This window comes from Amblyomma mixtum, chromosome 3 (genome assembly GCF_055824585.1).
Source record: "Amblyomma mixtum isolate Tamu chromosome 3, ASM5582458v1, whole genome shotgun sequence".
Lineage (NCBI taxonomy): Eukaryota > Metazoa > Arthropoda > Arachnida > Ixodida > Ixodidae > Amblyomma > Amblyomma mixtum.
This window is the reverse complement of record NC_143014.1, coordinates 161,817,498-161,833,130: the sequence shown is the minus strand read 5'-3', so window position 1 is coordinate 161,833,130 and position 15,633 is coordinate 161,817,498. Positions and strand designations below refer to the sequence as shown.

The 15,633-nt window shown below is 47.4% G+C and overlaps 1 protein-coding gene across 7 annotated transcripts in view; it reads left to right on the top strand.

Annotated features, from left to right (window-relative positions):
- The window catches only part of vir (VIR_N domain-containing protein), a 234,002-nt gene that overhangs the window by 129,578 nt on the left and 88,791 nt on the right, over positions 1 to 15,633 (top strand). For 5 of the 7 annotated variants that reach the window (XM_089581727.1, XM_089581720.1, XM_089581721.1 and 2 more), the window contains 4 exons: positions 440 to 722; positions 10,008 to 10,101; positions 12,891 to 12,968; positions 13,515 to 13,535. In XM_089581727.1, the coding sequence (XP_089437853.1) occupies positions 440 to 722; positions 10,008 to 10,101; positions 12,891 to 12,968; positions 13,515 to 13,535 (476 nt within the window). The remainder of the gene's footprint in view (positions 1 to 439; positions 723 to 10,007; positions 10,102 to 12,890; positions 12,969 to 13,514; positions 13,536 to 15,633) is intronic. The other 2 variants (XM_089581724.1, XM_089581722.1) reach the window with 1 other exon arrangement.

Genomic DNA, 15,633 nt, shown 5'->3' with positions numbered 1-15,633 from the left:
GTCACCCCTCTCAGTATTAACTATTTGATGGTTGAGAATTTTTTGGGAAAAGCTTTCCCAGATGGTCAAATTATTTTATTGCAGGTTTTGAACAAACAAAGTGACCAAAGTCGTGAAAAAAAGTTTTAAAAAATTAGGGACAGCATTTTGGTGCCAGCATCACTGAGAACTGCAGAAATATTCAGTAGTGTGTAAGAGCGTGGGTGTCCGGATGGGGTGGACAAAGCCCCTCCTAATTTCTAATTCGGTACAGTCAAAAACTCCTAATTCGGTACAGTCAAAGTGCTATTCTACACTTTTTTTTTCTTTTTGTGATGGAAACAGGTTTCTAGTTTAAGGATGGCCTTTCCAATTATACTGCCGCCTTTAGTGCTTCTCTGTATATGTTGCCCTGGAACAGCGGGGTATAACTTTGCCCTTTTTTTTTTTGCTTGCGTAGACTCTACATGTGCAACAGTGCAGCAGCTTCTACGTCGAGTGTGTATACAGTTGTCGGACCTGGCTGCCCCATCAGCGTCTGTTGTGGCACGAGCTATCCTAGATGCTTTGCATAGCTCCCTTGTGAGCCCATGCTATGGGACCAGCCTTGGAGGAGAGATTCGTGCCCTGACTCCACAGAACTGGCCCCCAACGGGTGGCACTCTAAGTTTGCTCGACCTTCTGTCTTTCTTGGTCACTCACGCTCCATTCAAAGTGGCGGTGCTGCAGGCTATCAAGTCTGGGTGAGTGATCAGTATCGTGTTGTGTCTGTGAGTCCAGTTTGGATTTGCCCTTAAACTTTCTTATAAAGATTGCCTTTCTTTAGCTATTTCTTGACTAAGAGTTTCTGTAAACAAAACTGTGTGAGTTAGTAAAGCAGGATAAAAATAAGATGATTTCATGGACCTGTGGTACTTTTTGAAACCTTTAATTTGTGACAGCACTTTTCACTGTAATGGAAATGTAAGGAGACACAATACATTAAAACCTTGACATAATCTGAAATCGAAATTCCAGTGAATTTAAAGACTTTTGGTGTTCTTAAATTTACTGTGCAGATTTTATCAGACAGCTTTAGCAGCCAGTGCACTGTTCGATCGGATAATATGTCTACTTTGGTAGTGGTCTCAAAGACTCCTGATGGAGGCAAATGTCACACGGGTTCTGTTGTCATGCATTTCCAAGTAATGCTGAGTTTGCAAGGTGGCAATTGCAACTGTCATTTCTGTTTCAGATTTTCTTGTATGCTCCTCGGGAATTTGTCAGTGTTGGGTTCTTTGGTCTTTAAGCTGGCTCTTCTTGCCTTTTCCTCAGCAAGCGGTAGCACACGCATTCGTGAGCATGCATGTTTTTTTTTGTTTTTTTTTTTTATTGCGTTAGCACTACTACTCCAGGTTTCACCTTGTCGCGTAGCCCCATTCGGTAGGGACGGATGACCTTGAACAGCCGCTGCGCCAAGCAGGTGGCGCGCCATTGCTTCAGCCGCGCTCCGCCAGATGGCAGTGCCGTCGGCGCGCCGCGCGGCAGTGGCACCGCTCTAAGGAGAAGCGAGAAAGCGACAACGTGCACAAGAGACGCCAGAACAGCGTGAAGAACGTCTTGCAAAGCGTCGTGCTAAGGATGCAGCTTGGTGACAATGTTCTACCTCACAGAGTGGTTCCACGTCATCGGTCACCGATGAATCTCAACACCTGACTGCTCAGGAACGCCGCAATAACTATCGAGCTACGTCACAAGCTACTCCACAAGCGAACACACAAGCGTAGCCATGCAGCCATTGCTAACGCAATTCACTGGTTTAACCAGAGCTAAACCACTGCCAATTTTTTTTGTGTCTCTCATTAAAACTTTAAGTGAGTTACAGTAGAACCCCGCTGTTACGTTCCTCACTGCTGCGTTTTCCCGGCTGTTACGTCGTTTTCTTCGGGTCCCGGCATAGCTTCCATAGGATCCAATGTATTGGGAACCCCGCTGTTACGTCGTAGCCGAGGAAACGATCCTGCATGATACGTCGCAACCGGGCTCCCCGAACCCGCCCGGGCAATGCGCGCTAACCGCCATTTTGATTTTTGACGAGTCTTGGCCCGGCTTGGCTATGGAACTGGCTGCAAGAAGCCGCACGCGAGTTGGAGAGGCCGCCACTAGATGGCTATCTGCCTCGCACGCCGAACGCCGCGATCTTTATCGTGGGAGGTGGTGAGGAGGAGGCACGCGGTCGCTTATCAGCGCGTTTTTTCTTTCACTCTTTCTTTTTATCTTTTAACTCTCCTCTATCTGCAAGTGACAGCGGTGGTGGCTCGGCTGGAGCCAGTCGGCAGGGCCCGTGCAATTTCCTTTTCATCCTTCTCAGTCGCAACATCTTTATTGTGCTTTGATGGCGTGATAGCGTTGAGTAAGCGGAAGGGGCTTTCCCTTGAGGAAAAGCTGGATGTACTAAACGCAGTCGACAGGCAGCCAGGGCGGCTTACGCGGAGCAGCGCGGCGAGCAGCCTACGAACATTTCAGTGCTTGACGCTGTGCACAACGTCGCTTCAGCGTGGACTGCAGTGAGCGCGTGAACTGCACAGCACTGCTGCGTGCGTGCGGTGTGGCCGCACCGCAAAGCGACGCTGACAGCAATGCGGCCTTTGCTATTGAGAAATGCGTTGTTCTTTCCAGCGAGCGAAAGAAACTGCAATCCACCATTCTCGATTTTTTAAAGTCCTAGGGTCAATTTGCGGAAATTAATTGTTTCTAGTCAAAGCTGCACTGTTTTCATTAATTTTCGGTGCTTTCCTCACTGTTGCGTTTTCCCGGCTGTTACGTTTTTTTTCCCGGTCCGGTGAAAAACATATGAACGGGGTTCTACTGTATATAGTTACATTGCAGGAAATGGCACGGTACAAAACTTTAAATTCTGCACCCAAAAGCAGGGTTATAGGCGTGCCTGCCTAGGAATTTAAGCAATCAATGGGCTGTGCATACTTAACTGAACTCTTCATTGCATAATGGGCCATCACGCAAGTAGCTCTGAGCCTAAGCACGAGCTTTAGCATTCATTGATTTACAGTTAAACCTTGATTTAACGAAGTCGGTAAAATCGGCAGTTTACTTCATAATACTGAAATTTGGCGACATGGAAATTCATCTCCTAGCATGCTAATAGCGTCCTCGATCACCTCGCACCAGGTGCGCCCCGAAACCAGCGCGGTTCCCTGCGCACCGCGGCGGTGGCGCACCGGCGAGGGTCAACATCGAGGACAAGCTGCACCCCGCAGGGGCTCGTGCATGCAGCGGCGCCTATAGGGCGCCTTTCTTTTGGCGCGTGCATTTGATTGTAAACCACAACACCAGTCACACGCTCCTGCTCACCCGAAAATGCTTTCGGAACTGCAAATAAATCACACATTTCACATGTCAAAGGACATGCACACTGCAGATATACGCCAAGCAGTGCAATGTAAACAGACGCTCACTCCGGTATCGGCGAGGCGCCTGATGACCCGATAAACGAATTTTCGGTCGTTCATCGCTGTGTTTAGGCTATGAAGTTGATTATCATGTCATCTTCGCTATCAGACGAACTTGACAGCAGTTCATCAATAGCGGCAACCATCCGTATTCTCCTCTCCATCGCGTGAGTCTGTGCGCAGACATGACAAGACGGCTAAAGGCGGCTTGTCCGCAGCACGCGTCCCGCAATGCTTGCCGGGATTGCACCCTTGTGAACCGCCGATTTTCCGGGTGCAAGTCGGGGCAACAAAAAACTGACCCGGTATGGTGCGCTTCCGGTGATCGAGGACTCCGGGTGCGCCTCGGTGCAGTAGATCGAGGATGGAAGGTGCGCACCAAGGCTCCCCGGTGCGCACCAGTGCGGGCGATTGAGGATGCTATAAGAATCGTGGGGCTTTACCCTGACCACACCGCCGACATGACGATGCGTTCCGCCGCCATGACCTCATGGCTGTCGGCGGCGGCCTTGCGGTGAGCCCCGTCGTCTGCCTACCTCACCTCCCCCTCTCCTTACTCTCCTTTCTTGCTCCATATCTGCAAGAAGAGTGTCCTCCAATCACCAACTAATGAAATGAAATGAGGCCCACTGCTCTCCTAGTGTTTTCCACCGTGACATGAGTGTGTCTCTTTTTGCACATATGTGCATCGTCTGAGTGAAAAATGAGGTCGTCAGGTGTGAAGCACGTGACAGGCTTCACAGCTGACGGGTGTGCCAACGGTACTAACCTTTCCAGTCCTCCTACCAAGCTTTGGACATCTGTAAACGCGATGAACGTGGTGCACTGCCTTTGAGCACAGGCAACGCCGCATTCGGTGCTGATTTTAGGCAAGATAATGAGTAACGAGCGCAACGGGCTGGCCTGGCAGGTTGTCAAGGCTGCGCAGGCGCTCATGCCAGCCTTGCCCGTACTACCCCAGATGGGTAGTACGTACTACCCCAGATGGGTAGTACGGGTAGTACGTGGCCGGTGGCGCGCTTACCACTATGATCGTCTTGTATTTGTGTCTGCCTATGTGCCTTGTACAGTCGACGACCGATTTTTCGGACTCTCTAGGGACCGCGAAAACGACCGAAAAATCGGGCAGTCCGGAAAATCAAATTTCACCGAAAAAATCGCGAACTTATTTCCACTATGCCGGAGAAAGCGGCCAATTGTATTGCACACATTCTAAAGCTCCTCATGACTATATTTCGCCGCGCGAAATACCGTATAAACGCGTATAAGGGCCGCACTTTTTTTTTCCAGATTCGAGGGCCAATTTTCGGGGTGCTGTCCATACACGCGATATGCGAAAAAAATTTTTTTTTAAAGTAAAAACACACCTACCAGGGATTGAGCGACATTTATTCTACGTTCAATCGTCACTCGCGAAGTATTTAGACTCCTAAGCTGGTGCTGCGCTCTGGTGCACGCTCATGCCAAAAGAAGCCGCGCAGCATGTCCGCTGTCAACGCGTAGCCGTTGTTCCGAAATTCCATCACATAGAGGAGCAGCTCTTCTTCCAGTTCAGGAAACTCGCACGGCTTGCCTCGGAAAGCGCGCTTTTTGCAGCTTGTGTTTCTCTTTTGGTTGCACCATCATCGGACGCACTTCTCGGCCACGTCGAATTTCCCGCCCGCCGCACGCTTACCGACCGCGTTCGAGAGCTAACTCTCAGCCGTGTAGCTTAAGGTGCTTGCCCATCGCGCTAAAACTGTGAAGCTCGGCGGCAGCACGCGAAAGCCACTATCACGGTGAACGCGCTAACACGCATGCTAACACGCCACGAAAGGCTGGAGCTGGCGATACTGATGCCGATGTGAACAGCGGAAAATCGCGACCGAGAAAAATGTTGATGATAATGATCACGGCGCCATCCGTAGACGGCACTTGGAAGCTCCGGTGCGCGCGCGTCGCCTCCGCGAACGGCGCAGCGCCGGAGCAGATCGCGGCCGCGATAAGATCCGGCGGCGCGCCCGAAGCGCGCTTCGATCGCGGAGGCCACGGCGTGCGCGTAGCCTCCGCGATCAAGCGCTCCGCGATCGTATTCGCGTTCCGTGTTCGGGACTAAAGACTCGGCACAGATGAGTTCCGTGAACTCAGACTACGGTTCAAGTTCGTGCGGCGGAAGACATTCAAGGACAGTACGAATTCGAAAACACGCGAGCGCAATGTGCCGACTCGCGCAGAATTTCAGCGTCGTTTTGTTCGATGAAGTTTTCGATATCTCCTGCAGTCTGAATTAATGAGGTTCCACTGTACACATTATATGGCGGCTTGTGTACTGGCGGCGAGTGCGAACGAGGTCCGAAAAATCGAGTGGTCAGTTGCGGTGTGTCCGAAATTTCAAGCGCTCTTACACAATGGCTCTATGGGCCATGTCGCGGAGCCGCGAAGAAGTCCGAATAATCAAGCATGTCCGAAAAATCAGGCGTCCGAATTTTCGGTCGTCGACTGTATATGAAAGCCGGGCAGCGCCTGTGTTATGTACGTGCTCAAATGTGTGCTTTGGCATGTGCTCCACTGATCCATTTGCTTCCCGCTGAACCACTTGCGCCCATGATACAATTTTTCCTCAGGTTCGTTTTCAGCCAGCAATGAAATTTTGTTATTTTGAAAGTGCGGCAAAACCTACTTCGTTATATTAAAGGTGAAGATACATGGTGTTTTGTGGACGCGAAGTGAAGAAAACTGGAATACTTATTGAAGTTAGTTACACCGAGGTTTTACTGTATGTCATAAAATGTGCGCAGACATCTTCTGAGGACGTTGAAACTGGTGCAACGAAAATTATGCTGACTGGCATTGTGGTGACCACATCAAGCATGCCCAAGCTGGTTTAATCATTAAAACGTTACCTGCAGCTTTATTAAGTGTAGTGGTGGCTACTTGAAAGTGCTGAACCTGGTTGAATGATATAAAAAAAATCTGTCTATTTAGAATGGTTCCTGCAGCCCAGTGCACTCTGAATTAATGCGGTTCTAGTCTAGACTACAGACAAGTTAATAAGTAAGCGAAAATTTATTGCACTTTTTATGTCTTAAGTACAATGTGCTTCTTAGCTCCATTGTTAATGGTTTCAGGAAGGGAATCTGAAAGAGTACAGTGTAATCCAGAGAAATTGAGGCCTCAAATCAAAACCATCTCTTAATGCTGGTATGTTTGCTACCTTGTCACTGATTTGTACAATCCGTAATGTCACTCTGCAATGTGCTGGTGGGCACATATATTGCCACCTAGTATTGCCGGGTGGCGCATAGCTGACGACGACGAAGTAGGGCTCGCGCCGTGAGGAATCTGTCGCCTTTGCTGCCCCAGCTTGCCTGGCCTTGTCTGTCTTCGTGCCTGGTATTAAGCTCCCTTCGTCAACACGTACGCTACAGTCTGGTGGAGGTGCTGGGTTACAAAGAGCTAAAATTTCTGGGTCACGTTGTGAGCGCCGAGGGAGTGCGGCCGGACCCCAAAAAGACTGCCGCCGTCGCACGTTTTCCCGTTCCAACCGACAAGAAAGCTGTCCAGCGCTTCCTGGGTCTCTGTGCGTATTATCAGCGCTTTATTGCGGACTTTTCCATGATTGCCGAGCCGTTGATCGGCCTCACCAGGAATACCACCTCCTTCATCTGGACCACTGAGCAACAGACTGCTTTCTCTACGCTCCGCCAGCGCGTTCAAACACCTCCTGTTCTTGCACACTTTGACGAAGATGCTGATACCGAGGTCCACACCGACACCAGTAACATCGGTCTTGGCACCGTCCTTGTTCAACACCAAGAGGGCCTTGAGAGGGTCATCGCCTATGTTAGCCGCAGTCTCTCCCGCGCCGAGAGCAATTACTCCACGTCTGAAAAAGAATGTCTTGTGGTCGTGTGGGCCACCATGAAGTTTCGCCCTTATCTTACGGCTGCCCATTCAAAGTCGTAACCGATGACCACTGCCTATGCTGGCTGGCAAATTTGCGAGACCCATCTGGACGCCTGGCACGCTGGAGCTTACGGCTCCAGGAATTTGACATTACTATTGTCTACAAGTCCGGCCGCAGACACGAAGGCGCCGACACACTGCCGCGTGCACCAGTTGATCCTGGCGACGCAGCGCCCGATGACGACAGCAGCTTCCTTGGTACTCTCACCGCCTCCGACCTATTGACCCAGCAGAGGGCGGACATGGACCTTCGCCTTCTCATTGACACCCTTGAAGGTAGCACTACGGCTATACCTCGCCCCTTCTCACGACGTCTTGGCTCCTACTGTTTGCGGCAAGGTCTCTTGTACAAGAAGAACTCGAGAGGCAACGATAGACCTTACCTTCTCGTCATTCCAGCCGATCTCCGGGCTGACATTCATTTCGCCTGCCACGATGAGCCCACATCTGGCCACTTGGGCTTTTCACGTACGCTCGCCAGAGTGCGGAACATGTACTACTGGCCTGGACTTTCTGCTGCTGTCAAATGCTACGTTAGAAGCTGCCGAGAACGCCAGCGCCGGAAGAAGCCACCACTTAAGCCAGCGGGGTTTCTCAAGCCCATTACAGCCTCTTGCGCTCCGTTCGACCAGATCGGCATGGACCTCCTCGGCCCTGTCCCTTTGTCGCAGGGCGGCAATAAGTGGATCATAGTCGCTACCAACTATTTGACTCGCTACGCCGAGACCAAGGCAATCCCTCATGGCACAGCTTCCGAAGTCGCAGAGTTTTTCATGCACAACATCGTCTTGCGACATGGCACACCCTCGCACGTGATTACCGACTGAGGGACGGCATTTACAGCGCAGCTAATCAACCACATCTTTCGGCTGAGCTGCACAACGCACCGCAAGACCACAGCCTACCATTCGCAGAGTAATGGCTTGACTGAACGCTTGAACAGGACCCTTGGGGGCATGTTATCCATGTACGTAGATGTCCAACGCAAAACTTGGCATGAGGTCCTACAGTATGTCACCTTCGCCTACAACACCGCCCTGCAGGAAACTACGCGCTTCTCCCCGTTTCGCCTTGTGTACGGACGCGAAGTCCAGAGCATGCTTGATGCCATGCTCCCGTGCCCAGAGGATGACTCACTCACCCCAGACGCCCAACAATTTGCCCAACGTGCTGAAGAAGCCCGTCAGCTGGCCCGCGTGCACATCGGGCAACAGCAGAGTGCGGATGCGCGCCGTTACAACCTTCGCCACCGACCGGTTGACTACAACCCCGGTGACCAAGTCTGGGTGTGGACTCCTGTTCGTCGCCAAGGCTTGTGTGAGAAACTGCTCTGCCGCTATTTTGGCCCTTACAGAGTGGTATGGCGTGTGAGTGAGGTTAACTATGAAGTGGTTCCAGACGGTGCTGCGCAACCGCGACGCCGACAGCCCGACTCTGATTGTGCAAGTTGTGTGGCTTAAGCCGTACTATACACGGTGACACAAGTGTGTTGATGTTTTCGCTCGCTTCAGTTGCGACACTTTGCTTGTTTCTTTTTGTATTTTTTGTTTTACCCTTACGTCGACAGCGATAGCGCTCTTTTTTTTTCTTCATAAGGGGGGAATAATGCCACCTAGTATTGCCAGGTGGCGCATAGCTGACGACGACGAAGTAGGGCTCGCGCCGTGAGGAATCTGTCGCCTTTGCTGCCCCAGCTTGCCTGGGCTTAAAGCCCCCTTCGTCAACAAGTACGCTACACTATGTTGTAGAGTAGAAAGTATTGGCAAAAAGAAAAGAAACATTAAAAGCCACATGTGTGCTTACTTAATTGCAATGCAGTGTTATTCAATTTTTAGCCTAAACTTTAAATTTCTGTTAAGAAGTGCATAAAAAAGAAGCAAAGGAAAAGTTGCCACAGGGATCTTTTTGTACAATACCCAGAGATCGAAGTAATGTTCAAAAAGCATGGAAAGGAGCAGATGAAAAAGGTGCAGAGTGATCTATCAGAACTAGAAGACAATGGTGATAACAGGGTTGAGTGGCGGAGATGTGCAGTACAGCACTGTTGTTTTTGGGGAAGTCGGTATTTGCGTAGCCAAAGGTCAGGTGTAATGGTGGAGGATGCGTTGAACTCAAGACGGTATCCATTGGCAGCATGGTCAAGATGATTGCAATGTTGACAGTGTGTCTCATTTTGCCAATGAGCTAACGTCTGAGAGGTGTGCAGTGTACATTGTTAAAAAAATTATTGTCTGCACAATGGCCATTGGTTACTTGTGATGGGACAGTATGTGCAGTTGCCACTGTGTTCATGAAAACATTGTATTGTCAATCTTGTTCTGTGTAACAAGGTATCAGTAAAGATTTTTGCTGCTCTTAGTGACTTTACTATAGAGGAATTCTACTGTATTATGAAACATTTGCCAAACCTGTGTGTGCTGCATGTAGACAAATACAGTGGGAAATATTTTTCAGTGTATTAGAATTAGTGAGGGCAAAGAATGTTGGCTTTCTGGCATGGCTGCTTCAGAGCGGCAATTTGTGCGATTGCACACTTGTGCCAATGTTGCACAGTCTAAACCTTGGCTTTTCTAATGCAGTCACTGCTCTTATATGGTGTGTTAATGCTAAATGGGGAAAAAAATATTTTTGCAGTGGAAAGTACCTGGACATTTTCAACTACATGCTAACACTGTTCAACTTGTCAAGTGATGAGCCAACACACATTCAAATTCAGGAGTGCATTCTGGTGAGTCAAGCATATTTTTTAACTATTATTTGTCCAGTTCTGGTTTGTTGCAATGAAGTTCAAGAGTTGAAATTTGCTCTGTTCTGTTGAAACAAGTTGTTGAATAACTTGAAATCGCATTGAACTGACATATTATTAAGGGTCTACACTACCCAGTGGCAAGCAATGGCTGTCATAATATGTTGTTGAAGGGATGAATGGCTGCACATGTATGATTTGATCTAGTGCATGTTGTAATTAAAGATTTAATAAATTATATTACACTAGCGGAAAATAGTAACCCCAACGACTTCACTAAATGTATAGGTGTGGCTATTGTTCTGGGCTACAAAGAAAAAGTTTGCCACAAAAGAGCCCATACTGATGGGTTATTTGCCAGTTTTTTCTTAGATGAAAATATGTCTTCTTAGCTGAGACCACTGTGTAAATACCAACCCTGTCATTTTCACCTGTACCAAAGCAGTGCTGCAGTTTACTCATGATGCGTAACATATACTGCAATGTTGGTACATTTAGAGCCTGGAGTCAGATAGCACTTGAGGTGACAGTTTTGTCTCATCCCATCAGGCAAGTGCCTTACAGAGCTGCAGTGCAGATAGATTGTGCAGTGTTTTTTTATTTATTTATTTTTGAATGAGAATGGTTTGTTGTATTTCTTGACGGAGGAATTTTATGACATTATAAGATTAGTTTCTGCAAGTGTTTTCAAGCCAACTTACATCTGTTATGTTTTATCTATTATTTTGGCAAAGGACGTCTTGTTATTGAAAGATTTAACTGTATTTTTACTTTTCCCCGTTCAGCCAAAGCTAATTTTCTCATGTGACAACGTTGTGTGTCAAGCATTTTTCAATTAGAAAGCAGTGTTTTTCTTTTTGCCACCTGGTACCCACCAGTGATACAATGGGTGCATGCTTTCCCCTAGCCTGGTGCGCGGCTTACCTGGATTGAAATACTTGTGAAATGGGTCTTCGACCCTACCTTGTCTAGATGAAAAACACCTTATGCCGTGGCAGTCTGGCCAAAGCTGCCCCTGTGCCATAAAAATTCATCATCATCACCATCAATGTTTTATTTCTTTTTTCATTGTGAGGTTGAGTTCACTGAGAGCAGATTGGTTTGTTTTATATGGAATTGCCCCTTGCTGCAAGTGCGTATTAACATGATTTCACACCTCTTACTTAAGTGGTGCAAAATCATGTTGGATCATCATCATGTTGCAAATTCTGCATGGGCTCCACATCCGAAATTCCACATCTAAGAGGCATTGAACTATTGACTGCTGCGTAGTGTAGATAGTTTTTTGTCTTTTTTCCAGGCCTCAGGTACCTTAGAAATTAACAAAGGTGTTGAATTCCCTGCTTTTAAACATTGTGTAAAGTACATGTTACTTCCCTCTGACCAGTCGGCAGTGCAGTAAAAGCTCATTAATTTGAAATTCAAGGAACCGGGAAGAATGTTCGAAATATCCGAAATTACGAATTATCGAATGATCCCAAACAAACTGTCAATAATCAATAACTGCTTGCTTAACGGTAAATTTATTTCGTATTTCGTTGGGAAACGGTTTTCTGATTTTTACATGAGAGCAGCGTGGCAGTGACTATATTTCATGTTTTCATTAATGCTTTGTTGCATACATACTGTTGACAGCATCGGAGCAGAACTGCTTTACATGCGTAAGAGCCTCCTGTGAAGGAGGCTACCATGTCACGTCCATCATAAACTCGCAGCGTCTCATGTAAGGAGGCTTCACCGCACAAACAGTGAACAGCATGTGACCAGTGCATAGTTTCAACTCACTGGAAGAACGTAACCATGCGGATGCAGGCACCAAAGTGGCAAGAAAAATAAAGGGTGGGGGAGAAAACATCCGAGGCGCACTAGTCATCTTCCATAATGGTTCTCAACGGGGCTCGGTCGGCTGGCCGATACTGGCTGGTTGAGCCACCTTCACTGATAGCTGGCGCGAAGGTCAGAAAAGCGAAACCAAAACTATAAGTGACCAGTCTGTTCTCAGAGATGTGGCTGTCTGTTTGTCGGTACACCTACTGCTGTTGTACGCATGTCAGAGGTGCACGAGTGACTCTGCTGCCTGGAACATAGTTTCAAGTAGGGCTATTTTGATCATCTCTTTTTGCATCAGTCATACCTGAATGTGAGCTCTATCGGGAGCCCGTTTGAATTAACCAGCGCGAGACTTGTAGCATCTGAATTAGCGAGCATGCGATGCCATAGACTTACATAGCCGTTGGCTGTTACCGAGCTGTCGGTACGAATTACTTGGATTTTCGAGTTCAGGGGACCTTATGCAGTGTTTGTTCATTCTGACATAAGGTTCTTTATTAGTGTCTCAATTGTATGTGGGCTTTCAATTCCTGAATGCCTTTGTTTGCAGGCCTTTCTTTGTATTGTTAGAACTTTACTGGGCAATGATAGCCAACCTTGTTTGCTATTTTTTGCGGTAGTGAAGTTTTGTATGTTTTAAGCCAAGCAGGTGCCATAGTTTGTGCATGATGTGTTGTAACTATGCGTACCGAAACTACTTGGAAGCTTCATCCGGTGATGGAATAACTCCTGTGTTTTCTTAAAAATTTGTGTGACCCAAGGAGTTTTGGCAAAAGTAATGCACCAAGTCTGGATTGCATGGTGCATCATTATCTGCATTCAACTTTTCAGCTGTTATGGGGTTTTGAAGGCTTCCCAGAATGCAGTATTTTTTGTGAATACATATACTGAGCTGATTTGTGGTTGCTTCTTTACATGACTGTTTCCTGACCATTTTGCAGGCAACAATTCAAGCATTGTGTGACACAGAAATTGCACTTGCACACGTCGAAGATGCCCCACCTGGCTCAACAACTGTGGTAAGTATCACTGATGCCATTGCTAGTACCCATGTGGGCTTGTGTAAGCTGGATAGAGTGCAGCTTGACTACAGTTCGTTATAACTGGGTTTGACTGCAGTCAAACCCAGTTATAACGAACAGCATGATTCAATGCGATTTGTTCGATATACAGTATACTCCCTTTTAAATGAACTTGAAGGGACCAGAAAATTTGTTCATCTTATCAGAAGTCAGTCTTAACAGAAGTGCCCCTAAAAAAGATATGTTAGTGTGCTTGGTGCGTCCATATATATGTTGCATGAAAACAGTGAATAAAAAGCTTTTCAGAGAGGATAATTGCAAAGACAGCATTTATAGCACTGTTCTTGAAGTATTCTGAAGGCTGAGAGTATGAAGCAAGCTCACATTATCCTACTCAAAAGTGACATTGGTCTAGTTTTCTTTATTCAGTCTCCTTTTTCTGATTGTATCCCACTGCGGCTCCTATTTGTGTGTGTGTGTGTGCGTGTGTGTGTGTGTGTGTGTGTTTCTGAGTTTGAGTTTTGCTTTCCATCCTTCTCTTAGTGCTTTGAAGGTGTCCAGCAGGTTAGCTATACATCTCTCTCTTATTTTGTTCCTTCTGCAGCATAGCTGTTACCAAATCCACGAGCAGGCACACCACGCGCCTTTCTATAAGCTGCAGGCAATGCACGCAGTGCCATTATGTGGCCATCTCTGTGCTTCAATAACGCATGATGTGACCGTGCTTAAGTTGAAAATGTGGCCCTCAGAGTTTTTAAGCCCCAACTCAATGAATGAGTGCACCTCGCGCATATGCGCCTTTTAGTCTGTGGGAGGCAACGCGTAGTACTTGATGCTTGCGCAATGCTGTGATCTCACCATGTCAGATCTCTGTGCCAGTGCAGGCACGTTGGTGGCCTGACTTTTCCACACCGACAAGAAAGCTTCCCCTCGAGAAAGTGCGTTTCTCTGCAGTTTTGCGCAAAAGTGCACGGAAGCCATTTTGTGGGGTAGTGCTTTCTTGCGTAGAAGCATTATATATTTTTTCTGTCCTTGACAGTGCTGCCTGAATGCCTCACGAGTGCTGTTGCATGGGGTCATCGTGGTTTGCAGTTGCTGTGAAAGTTCGTCTTAACCGAAGAACATGCGAAACAGTTTGTCTTATTGGATTTTTTTTTTACATTGAGTCCAGCTAACCAATTGTTCATTTTACCCACCGCGGTGGCTCAGTGGTTACGGCGCTCGGCTGCTAGCCCGAAAGACGCAGGTTCGATCCCGGTTGCGGCGGCTGAATTTCGATGGAGGCGAAATTCTAGAGGCCCGTGTACTGTGCGATGTCAGTGCACGTTAAAGAACCCCAGGTGGTCAAAATTTCCGGAGCCCTTCACTACGGCGTTCCTCATAGCCTGAGTCGCTGTGAGACGTTAAACCCCAATAAACCAAACCAAACCAATTGTTCATCTTATTCGATAATTTGTCTTAACCTAGTTCGTCTTAACAGGGGTCTTACGGAATAATTTGATAAACCCGAACCCGCTTATAACGAACTTCAGTAAACTTCAGTACCAAATTTGTTGTACATGAGGTTGTGAACAGTGGAGTGAAAGCATGCTGATGAGAGAAAAACGACACAAGTAATCGCGGTGAAATAGAATCCTATATGTAATAAGCAACCAACGTTGCGCCCACGCACGGCACCTGCAATGCACATCACCCAGGATGGAGTCCCTATCCAAACAGTCAAAGGCATCAAAATCCTAGGCCTCTACATTTCCAACAATGGCACTAACACTAATGCCGTAAAAGCTGTTCACAAATCTGTGCAGAATATATTTACACAAATCAAACGCGTCTCCAACCGCTACCGGGGCATGAGAGAGGTGGACCCGCGCCGCCTCATTCAGGCCTTCTGCCTATGCAGAATTATCTATCCTCTCCCCTACCTGTACCTCTCCACCTCAGTGACCGAGCAGGTTATAGAAGGTTATAGAAGGTGAGTTATAGGATTTCAAAATCATCAGTTTCTTCTTGTTTGTGAAGTGGCAAATTCAAAACCCTGTAACTCAACATCTATGATAGGCATGATAGTAATTTTGCCCTTATTGCATAGTTTGATGTCAAGACAAGCCAATGGCATGTGTCGTAGCAAGTTTTGTGCAGCAAAATTTATTGAAAGCTCTTAGCAAAAAGTTACACATCATATTATATAAGTGCTCAAGGACTTGTTTTACATAAAATTAAATTAAAAATTAAATTACATGTTTGGAATCAGCATGCAAAAATATGTGTTTCTTGAAGAATCCTTGGTGCATTCAGGATCTGTACACTCTTTAAGTATGTCAGCCTTGGTGCACATGATTGACACGACGAATTCTGCAAACAACAATATTTAATGAAGGATTAACTGGATTACATGACTGTCTCGAAGTGCGCGTCGTCATGGCTTGAACGTTCTGCTCGCTCCCTCCCCTCGGGTCTCGCGCCTCCCCGCGGAGACGATGCCAGGGCGAGAGCGCTTGCTCTTGCTTCCTCCGCTTGGCGATAGATGGTGCGCATTTCTGTACCAACACAAGCTAACACGGCCGGGTCTTCAGTTTATTGCGTTCTCGCAATAGTAGTCTTGTAGCCAGCGTGGTGGTCTTCTTTGACGTGGCCGATGACCCGCAATTCGGAAAGGTGCCAA